The sequence below is a fragment of the Dipteris shenzhenensis genome, chromosome 31, assembly GCF_047967505.1.
Source record: "Dipteris shenzhenensis isolate YYH24624 ecotype China chromosome 31, Dip_SZ_1.0, whole genome shotgun sequence".
Lineage (NCBI taxonomy): Eukaryota > Viridiplantae > Streptophyta > Polypodiopsida > Gleicheniales > Dipteridaceae > Dipteris > Dipteris shenzhenensis.
The window spans coordinates 20,710,843-20,721,387 of record NC_141626.1 but is presented as its reverse complement, the minus strand read 5'-3'; the positions used below and the strand labels follow the sequence as shown (position 1 = coordinate 20,721,387).

Below are 10,545 nucleotides of genomic sequence, written 5' to 3'. Positions count from 1 at the left end.
CAAGAACACAAGAAACTCGTAGAGAGTTCATGTGAGGAAACGAAGACAAGCTTTCCAAGACCCATGGCTGGGTGAATAAGGATGCAAGAGCCATCTTATTAATTAGATGTAACAACTCCCATGCCAAACACCTTGTGTCCCATTAGTGGAGTTGCAATGGCCTCGGCTCCTTCGTAGTGCTGGCTGTCATTGGCCCATCATTTGCCCAATTCTCCCCCACTACGATGTGGTAAGGTGGCAAGTAGGAAGGAATGCAAGGAGAGAGCGCACCACAACACGTGGCACATCTCCTTGAGGAGGAAATAGAGAATAGAAGAAACATATTCTGGCCATAATAGGAGGCAATAGAAGACCATAGAAAACTGATTTGCGGGGTGTACATGGCCAAACATATTACTCCACAGAAAGGATGTAACAATGCCAGAAGAAATGGTTGTTTGAGAGATATGTCGGAGGAAGCATCACTCGGATTTTCCTTATGAACTCAAATAAAGCACAAATATATGTGCACATTTTGTGCGTTTTCAATCTGACAAGAGGATTACAAAAGAAAATAACAACCGAGTGTGAGAATTTATGCTACATGCTCCTATGTTATGTAAGTAACAAAGGCACAATCAAAGCTTCGACAAGCCTCTATTTGAGAGACGAGGTCAAAAGGAGGATAGGCATGATGTGGTGAGAGGAAGCAAAGAGCTAAGTGATGGAGCTCTTGGAATCTCTCTTTCATTCTCTCTCTCTCTTCTTGGCCTCTCTCATTGGAAGTTTACTTCATTTTGGCAACATCGTATTTTGGGATTATCCTAAATTTGCAGTTAATTGCACCATATAAATGCATGCAAATCTCACGCAACTACAAGAAACTTCGACGCCATAACCTAAGAGGGCTTTCCCACGATGGCAAATATGCCAATATTTGCTCGGATTTGCCCCGTCTCTTTTTGAGGTGACAGATTTGGGCATTACAAGTGCTCCGATGGAGACGGAAATTCTTCCTCTCCACCAGAGCATTACAAGGCTAAACCCCTCTTTTTCCTAAAATTGTAAACTTGCAACCTTCTCTCTAGCTGTTACACCACCTACATCTGACAATCACTCACAATGGCTGGCAAGTCCAAGGAGAAATGCTATGCGAGAACGGAGGTGGAGTAATACTGCAATATGCTAGCCCCTGCCAGCCTTCTGGAATGCTCTCTAAGCCCAGAGAAACGACCCAACCTTTTAAAAGTGCTTGCACATTGTTGAATTAAGTCTGACTATAACCCTTCTACAGCTCCGATAAAACGTCGAGGCACCGGCGTAACCTAAGAGGGCTTTCCCACGATGGCAAATATGCCAATAATTGCTCGAATTTGCCGCATCTCTTTTTGAGATGACAGATTTGGGCATTACAGGTGCACCGGTGGAGACGACAATTCTTCCTCCACCCGCTCTTTTTCCTAAAATTGTAAAATTGCAACCTTCTCTCTCTCTAGCTGTCACACTACCTGCGTCTGACAATCACTGACAATGGCTCGCAACTCCAAGGAGAAATGCTACGCGCGAACAGAGGTGCAGTAATGCTGCAATATGCTAGCCCCTGCCAGCCTTCTCGTACGCGGGAATGCTCTCTAAGCCCAGAGAAACGACCCACCCTTTTAAAAGTGCTTGCACATTGTTGAATTAAGTCCGACTATAACCCTTCTACAGCTCCGATGAAACGCCGAGGCACCGGCTGTCAAAAGCTGCAAACCCAGTAGGAGCAATGAAACATCGGAGCAAATACAAAATCTGTGATCCAAGAAAGAGCAGTGAGACATAGCATTATCGCGGGAGAGGCCTGCGATTACTAACTAGAATCATCACTGGCGGATTTACATTTGTCCGTGCGATACATTTTACAACGGCAATATACAAAAAGAGCCTCGTTAGCGAAACAGAGCTAGAGGGCGATATCTTTTACAGAGAGCACAAGAGAAATTCCGACTTTCTGGAGACAAACGGTACGGCGACGATGCGTAGAATATTGCTAAAACCCAAAAAGCAAAAGTAAGGCATGCAGAGAATGCTGTGGGAAAGAAAAACAAAGGACAGCACCAAGACGAGGATGAAGGGAATGCAGAGTTGCCGATCAGAGCATGCGATCCGAGAGGGCAGGCAATCTGCGGAAGAAATTCATGGGGACCCCGGGCATTTTGTCGCGGAAGCGGGGGTGGCGGAGGACGTAGAAGCCAAAGAGGACGGCGACTACACGGAAGGGGGTGACATAGAGGAGGATGGCGGAGAAGAGGCAGAAGACGATGAACATGGAGGTTGCGCGGGGGTCACGCCAGGAGAGGAGGGCGTGGAGGCGTTCACCCTGGTTGGCGATGTCGCCAAGGACGGTCTGAATTCTTCCAGCAACAGCTCGTAAACGATCGTAACGAGCTCGAACTACTTCCTGAGATTTGGACGTAGGAATGGAGTCGAATTCTTCGTCTAATTCGTCCGGTTGAGCTGCATCGGCGTGGGAGAGACGAGGATCCATGTGAGGAGGATGCCTGGGACGGAATCTGTAGTGCCAAGCTCCGATCAGAAACATGTACAGAAAGAGTGTCGGAAGAATGAGCTCCGGATACCAGACCAATATCAGAAATAACACATGCACCAGCACCGTCGTCACCGGATTCTTCCATTGACATATGTCGGAGAACCACCTTCCGACAGCCAGCATCCCTCCCAACACCCCCAATATCCTGAACCAGTTGGCCTTGCTCCTCCTCATGCTCCACATACTACTATCCACATCCAACATATACTGCACCACCTCCTGCCTCAGCGGTGGCTCAGCCCTTACCAGCCTCAACGACACCATCTTCATCGCTGCATTCCTTAAGCTCTCCAGCTGCGCTACCCCCAGTGGACGTATGTAGTGCATCTTCGGTAGCAGTGGCTGCGCATAGCACCCCATCATGTTCATCATCGAAGACGACGAAAACCTCACCGCTAGCTCCAGCTCCCCAGCCTTCTTCACCCCCCCCATCTGTAGGAGCAGGAGAGGATACGCATGCGTGTACACCCTCCCGCTCTCCAGTGTCGACAACCGAATTCGCACCTTCCCTATGCGCGCGTCTTTGTTCCCCCCCGCCTTCTCCGCCATACCGTTGAGGAGGTGCACATTGTCGAAGACGCCCACTGTTAGCACCGTGCACGGGTCGTAGACTTCCCATGTGTACTGTTCGTTCCACCTTGGCGCGAGGCTGTCCACCACCGTCCTCGTGCGCACCCACTTCTGCCCGTATTTGGCCACCACATACGAGTCTGTGCTCCCGCGGGAGTCTCTGTTCTTCGTGGGCAACAGCCCGGAGGCGCCCAGGATGCCCAGCTCCAGCACGCCGATGGGCGGCTTCCAGATCTGCTTGGCGCTGGGTCGCATGTCGCTGCTGTAGTGCGTCGATTCGTCGAGCACGTGGTAGCCGCCATCCAAGCACACCCTCAAGTGAATGCGGCTCATGAACTTGCTGCTGCTCTGCGAGGGCTTACTAGGCGGGATGGGCTGCCCGTCCGCCCCTGTTCCTTGAGGTTTATCAGGCAGCGTATGCTTTTCCAGATTGTACCACCGAGAGTTAACCTGGCGATGGTCCATGCGGCGATCGACGGACCCGATGGGGATCTGCAGCCGGCCGACGACCTCATCCTTATTGGCACCGACGCGGTCCTCCACAACAAGCATAAGGTGGTCCTCGAAAGGCTCAGCGGCGACAAACATGAGATCCTCGTTCCAAAATGGACTACTAGAACGAGCACTAGAAACTCTTGTGCGGGAGGTCTGAAATCCCAGCTGAACCTTGACGCAAAGCTCAGGAAGGCGATTCTTATCGCCGGGAAGGATCAAATCCTGGGCCTCGATCACATTGACGCGAAGGTACCAAAGCTTGGGAGAGAGATACACCTTCCCACGGCCCGCGGGATGGCCGCCGGAATCCGACTGCCAAGCTTCCGGAAATGCCTCGTCAGCCTGGGTGCCACGCCAGACAGACACCATAATCTCACCCAAATTATTCCGCGTGTCACCCTTTTTCCCTTCCAGCCTGTACCACTGGGGCGCCAGCGGGCTATCTGGCGGTACACGCGTCGGAACCTCCGCGATTTCGAATGCCACGTAGCCGAGAAAGTCGTCCTTGATTGTGTCTTTGTCCTTGACGGAAAGCTCCAGCAGCGGCGCCTGAAACTTATCCTTACCAAAGGCGAACACCTGGTTCCACTCGGGGTTAAGTGATCTATCAATGACCCTAGTTTTAGCAGAAAGGTTGCCAACTTTGACAAGAACATAAGGGTCGGAGCTGCCGGTTATGTCTTTGGCCGCTAAATTTTTGGCCTTCACCACCTTCACGTAGAGGTACTCCATTCGCTCTACCAAATCATACGTGCTTGCCTTCTCGCCATGCATTAGAAGAGCTCTTCTAGCCGTTGCTGCTAGCTTTGGATTCGTCTCCTTCAAAGTGAACTCCCCCGCTCCTCCTCCTCCCTTCCCCGCCATAGCTGCCGAGCTCTGTTGTGGCCTGCTCTCCACCCTCTGTTGCTGCGCCTCCGGCCTCACAAAATAGTATTGCTGCTGTTGATACCTCTGCTGATGCTGTACCTGCTCCAATACCGCCTTCTCCACCGCCTCGTAGCTCACCTCTTCCTGCTGTAACCTCCCCTGTTGCACATGCTCTTCTGCTTGCACCACCCCCTCCTCCACCCACTTCCCTTTCTTCTTCCCCCCTTGCGTATCTTCTGAGTAGAACGCCTTCAAGTAGACCTCCCCCCTTATGTTGGAGAACAGGCTCCTCTTTTCCAGCGGATACCCCAACGCGGACTCCTTCCCTTCCTTCACCAAACTGCTGGCCGGAATCCTAACCCTTCCTAAAAAGTTGCCCCGACTGCTCTTCTTGTCGTTGTACACGTTCACCTCCACCACCTCGTCCTCGAAGGCGGATGGATCGGTCACGTTGAACACCAACCTTTCATTCCACACCGGGTTCAAGTCTCTCGGCTTGGTCTTTGTTTTTTTCCTCTGGCTATCAAAATCGACTTCGACGAAGGCACTAGCTGAACCTTGTCCATCTTTAGGCATCAGATTATGAGCATGGCACACTTCCACAACGACTGTACGAGCTTTAAGACCCATTCCCACTCACCACTCGTACAAACTTTGGAATAAAATTGTTCTACTGTGACACCCCCTGCCTCTCAGCGCCTCTCTAACACGCAAGAGAAAAAGCCCTGAAATTTTGAAACAAGCCTCCCAAACTAAACGAACCTCAAACCTACTCTGCTTAACATTTCTACACACACCCCAAATGCACCCCGAAGTGGAGCGCAACTTACCAGATTATTTTACTGTCCCCACTCAAGGCTCGTACCTCGCGGCACATGAGATGTTCAGTTCGTGCCACTTCTATCCGTTTTCTATGTTCCCCTCCAACTTTCGACCTGAAAAGCTTCTCCAGCAAAGAGCTTGAGACACTATCTGGCTCTGCCGAAAGATTGAGACAGGCAAAAGCAACTGTTGCGAGAAACAAGTAGGAGGATTGTTTGTCTCAAAACCCGGACAGTTTGAGAACGGACAGCAGTAAATACAGCGGACTCAAGGGAGGTCCCAAAACATCACGAAAGGCGAGGGCTAGAGGCAAGAAGCGGGAGCGGAGGAGGTAAGGAACCGTTTTTAAGGAGAAGAGAAGGTAAGGAGAGAATGAAGGGGATATTGTGGGCGCGCACTATAACCTGGACGATCCCAACTGCAAAGAAACAGACCTCGCAACCCGACAGAAGGAGGACCTGACAAGCCGATGAGGAGCCAAGGGAAAAGAAAGGAAGGTGAGATGGAGACTCGGGAAAGAGTCAAGTGAGAGGTCGGGAGGCAGTTGAAGAAAGGAACCTGAAGGAGCACGGGAGCAAGGCGAAAACGTAATGAAGTAAAAAAGAGCAGGAGTTGAAAGAGATGGTGAGGCGGAGGGCAAAGTTCCCGAGGGTAAAGCGTACAGGGGGCACGTGGTAAAGACGAAATCATCAGATGGATGGGCAAACTAGATAAATAAGCTGCGATTTTTTAATGTCATTCGTTGCCTACTCAATACTCATCGTTTTTGGATGATCTCGCAAGCTATCGGTCAGCAGCTTTTTGATTCGATTGTTGCCAATTCCCTAACTTGGGCCTTTAATTGTAACATAATCATGTCATCCATTGAATTGGATAATTCATTCGTTCAAGCGAAATTTGAAGAAGGCAAAAGTGTGTTCACCCGACTGGGTTTATAAATGCGCACTAAGAGTTTATAAACGATTTATGAACGTTGTGAAGGGGCCAGCAAGCAGCAACGACGGCAACGTTTACTGGAGCGCGACTTTAATGTCTACCACCGTGAAGAACGTCTCCTGATAAAATCCAGACAAGAACACGGTCAGGCCCAGGGCTAGAGCCTAGGGGCCTGGGCAAAGCCTCCAAAAAGCGTAAATCACTGGCACGAGATGATAACCACCAAAATCACTGGAACCAGATGACAACCATTCGTTACTAGAGATGCATTTGCAATCCCGTTACCGAATATATATATACTCGTCTGTATTGCGACCCATCTTTCCTAATCGTTTCCATTACCTCCCATCTTACGCCACCGTTCCAAGTTGCCTCTCAGTCGTCCTCTCCGACCTCAGGACTGTTCGTCCAATCCAATCCGTCTCTTATGGTTTTGTCGAGTTTTAGCCCTTCAATTGAAGATTTATTGAGCCAACGGATGTTGGTACTGCGAACTGTGGACGCTCGCAGGCGTTTCTGTCATTTCAGTTTCTTCACAACTTCGTGCCAACTTTCTTTTCCGACGCTGATAGTTGACAGGCCCACTGGCATTAAAATTTAAGGGCCAAGGCCACAGGGGCGGCTCCTCGTTTTCTGTATTCAAAGGACTTTGACTCGACCGGGGGACCCCCGCTTCTTCCCTAGGAAATGATACGAATCCCTTCACCACGCGACTCGGTTTTACACAAATCGATGCTTTCTTGAGCTTTACATTCTCCTATGCGTCAGAAATCTTCGCTTGCTGGACTAGACAAAAATTCATCAAATCACGCTATTCCATCGTTCGAGCAACAAGCCTTCGGACCGGGTCCTCTCCACGCGGAGCCCATACTGTAATGCAAACTAATTTGGCTAGTGCACACGACTCGGAGCCCATATTGTAATGTAAAATTGTAAACTAATTTGCCATTGCACACAAGGCTTGAAATGCACTACTGAAAATCGCACCTTCAAAAATGAACGTGCCATTGGAGGTGCTTTGATTTTTGCTTGAGCAGCGTGTGTTCTTAACCAGGGTCCGAACAGGTCCCCAACTTGAAAAAATCGAAAACTCAATTAATTAATTGCCACGTGGCTCGAACAAAAGCATTAAGAAAGCTTGCATCTAGAGCCTTCCGAACATCTAGATTCTTCCGTGCACCGACATCCTAGTCCCTATAAAGGACAGGACAAGACCTCAGAATGAGAGCGTAGGAGCCTAGAGGGGGGTTGCAACAGCCTCTCGTAGTGGCAACCTAGAGGGAATATCGAGCAGTGCGGGCCTGTAGAGGGAGGACATTGAGGAGCACAAGTCTGAAGAGGGGGATCGAGGCTTAATTAATGCAATTAGCCTATAATGAGGGAGGCGTGGAGTGCACGGCAAAACCAATTACTGCATTTTAGTTTTTAGAGCGATTTGGGTTTGAATAGCAAGTATCATCTTTCTTTTTTTTGCAAAAACAAAAGAGTGCTACTATACTATAGAGAAAGCAAAAAAAAAATTACATGACTATCGCGACAAGAGAGAAAAACATTCTCCAACAACTTTGCAACTAACAAAAGCCACTCATTTATATTCCCTAACTCTTTCAACATAACCAAAACTTGACCTCTTTTAGCTTTAAATAGATCCCTCTTGAATGGAGTGCCTCTAAAACCTTTGTTATTTCTACTAGACCATATTGACATCAATGTAATGCCTCTGATGATCTTAAGATCCATCGAGTCAACAAGCAACACCTATTTCCATGTAATATGAATAACAATGTTAGCTTTCTATAACCATCTAATCAAGACATGCCAAATGCCTCGAACCTCTAAGCATTCCCACAGCAAATGATAGTGTGTCTTCCTCATCCTACCACAAAGCGAGGACAATGGACTAATATTCAACCATCTTGTAAGGCTATCACAGATCATGGGAAAAAAAACATCACCTTGGCATTACATTTCCCGTTCATCCCAAAAATACTACAGTGTCATAAGGCCTTAAGTAACAAGAGGCGCTTGAGCACTCCCTCTTAGTGAGCACTCATAGAAAAAGAGTGCTATTAGGACCAACTATGGTATTTTTGTGATTTTCCACATGTTCTCATATTGTAGGCTTCAAAAAACATACAGAATGTTCAAAGTTCAATCCCTTGGGTGCATGAGCAAATAAGAATCTCCCCATCTCGAAATGCATGAGAATTCAATAATGTTACCACTAGCTACATAGCAAATTTATCTTTATTAGCTCTCGAAGCATGAGTTGTCCCTCATTTTAAGTTATAATCCCTCTATGCTTGACATTTAGTATGGCCTTACAGTCTCAATCATGTCCTTTACATTTAATCCTTAGGCTTCTTGTGAGAAGTCTCCTCTAAGAACTAAAATGTACAAGATGTACGAGCTCCTCAAAAGAGAAATTCCACTACTTCCATCCTCAGTGCAACGTCTTAACCTCTCTCTCTGTCTCTCTGTCTCTCTCTCTCTCTCTCATTCACAGACCATGGACGGGTTCCCTATCTTGAGTTATTATGTATAAACTATCTCAAATACCCTTACTTTGAAAAATAAGAAGAGATAGGGTTATGACTACCTTTGGATGGTGTCCTTTATTTTATAATTATTTAACACAAGACCTCCCTCCTTCATTTGGAAAGCTAACACTAGACGTATATTATAACATATCAAAACTTTCCAAACTTGATTTATGAACAAATATGATACCATTTGCACATAAAATGGACACATTATGAATTTAAAAGTCATTGAAATGTAAAAGTTAAGTATCACGGTAGCTTTCAATTGAAAACTTGCAGAGGAGAGCACAAGAAGACAAAAGACCACTTTTGATTATTCTAACTTATATAAAGGTAGTTTGCAATTACCACCCATAATCATTAAAGTAAACCATACACATCAAATTCTTTAAAGTGATGCATGTTTAGTTAAACAACACCAAATTTAACTTTCATTGAAATAGAATCTTATCGTTATGTATATCATATTTGAATATTACAAACTCACAAAATTTACACAATTCTATTTTCATTATTTAATAGAAAGGCACCATAAAACTAAAATCAAATTCTAAAAATAGTGATATGGTGAAGGATAGTTTTGCATATATGGTTGTTTAACTATACCACATAGTAAAATATGGAGTGTGTATCAGAGTTGAAGTAAGAGGGATAAGAAGATGAACTCATACACATGGCTTGATGCCAAAAATGGAAAAAAGATGCTATATCAAATTATTGATAAATTTTGATAAATGAGATACTATTTTTAAGAACTCTAGCATTGGGCCATAGTTGGTTTCAAGCAACAACAAAATTAGAAAAAGGCTTCATAAAGGATGGAATACTTAGATCCAATAAAGAAACATATATGTTTCTCTAGAACCTCCACTTGGAGATTAGAATATTAAAGATTCATTTTCATCCATTGAAAGGCATAGTATTAAAGAAACATTGATGCGTGTCTTCTTGGTACACAAACTTTAACATTTTGTTTTGAAAAGTGCATGTCTCATTATGTGAGTTTGTTATGGTAGGAGTATGGGGAATCCATGTTGTAGAAGGGTTGTTTTCATCTTTATAAGGAAGTCCAACATGGATGCAAACCCACCCAAAATTATGACATATTAATTAAACCCATCTTTTCAATGTCATTTTCGAGTAATTGTCAATAATGTAGTATGAAATGGAAACTTCAAATGGCTTTGTGTTTTGGATGCTAATTGTTGAACTACTAATATGACCAAGTTTCAAACCTATAGTAAGTTTTTAAGGGGAGGTGGTGAGGGGAAAACAAACTACACATGATGAAGGATGAAGAGGAATTATTATGTTTCCTTTGCACCCAATAGCATAGTAGGTCATATCTTTAAGACATGATGGAGATTACATAAACTTTTTACATTTATTATAACAAGTTTTCCATTTTATTACACTTGAAAACTTATTAGAGCCACCCATCATGATTAGATTTTCTTACCCCCAAAAAAAAATCTTAGTGACTTCTTGATTCTATGCAATGTGATTTTCTAGACACCAAAAGGTTCTTGCTTACCTTGGATTTGGAGCTACACTTGACAAGTACGATTTGACTCCCATGCATGAACCTTGGAGCATAATATTCATATTATATCAAAATGTATGGTTGTAAACATATACATTCAGATATTCTTTGGAAAGTGCACTAAAGGACCTTTGAAAGGTAATCTAGGTCATATACAAAGAATGGTAGCTACTTACGTTATGACATGCATAAAGTAACAC

The 10,545-nt window shown here is 45.5% G+C and overlaps 1 protein-coding gene across 1 annotated transcript; it reads right to left on the bottom strand.

Annotated features, from left to right (window-relative positions):
* Positions 1-1,523: 1,523 nt before the first annotated feature.
* Positions 1,524-5,897, bottom strand: LOC147881182 (FT-interacting protein 3-like). The gene has a single exon (XM_087402202.1). It carries the CDS (start codon positions 5,129-5,131, stop codon positions 2,111-2,113), a length of 3,021 nt encoding a protein of 1,006 aa, XP_087258328.1. The 5' UTR covers positions 5,132-5,897; the 3' UTR covers positions 1,524-2,110.
* Positions 5,898-10,545: the final 4,648 nt, after the last annotated feature.

Excerpts from the sequence above, each read along its gene's own strand:
- LOC147881182 (XM_087402202.1), bottom strand. The coding sequence starts at position 5,131 with ATGGGTCTTAAAGCTCGTACAGTCGTTGTGGAAGTGTGCCATGCTCAT.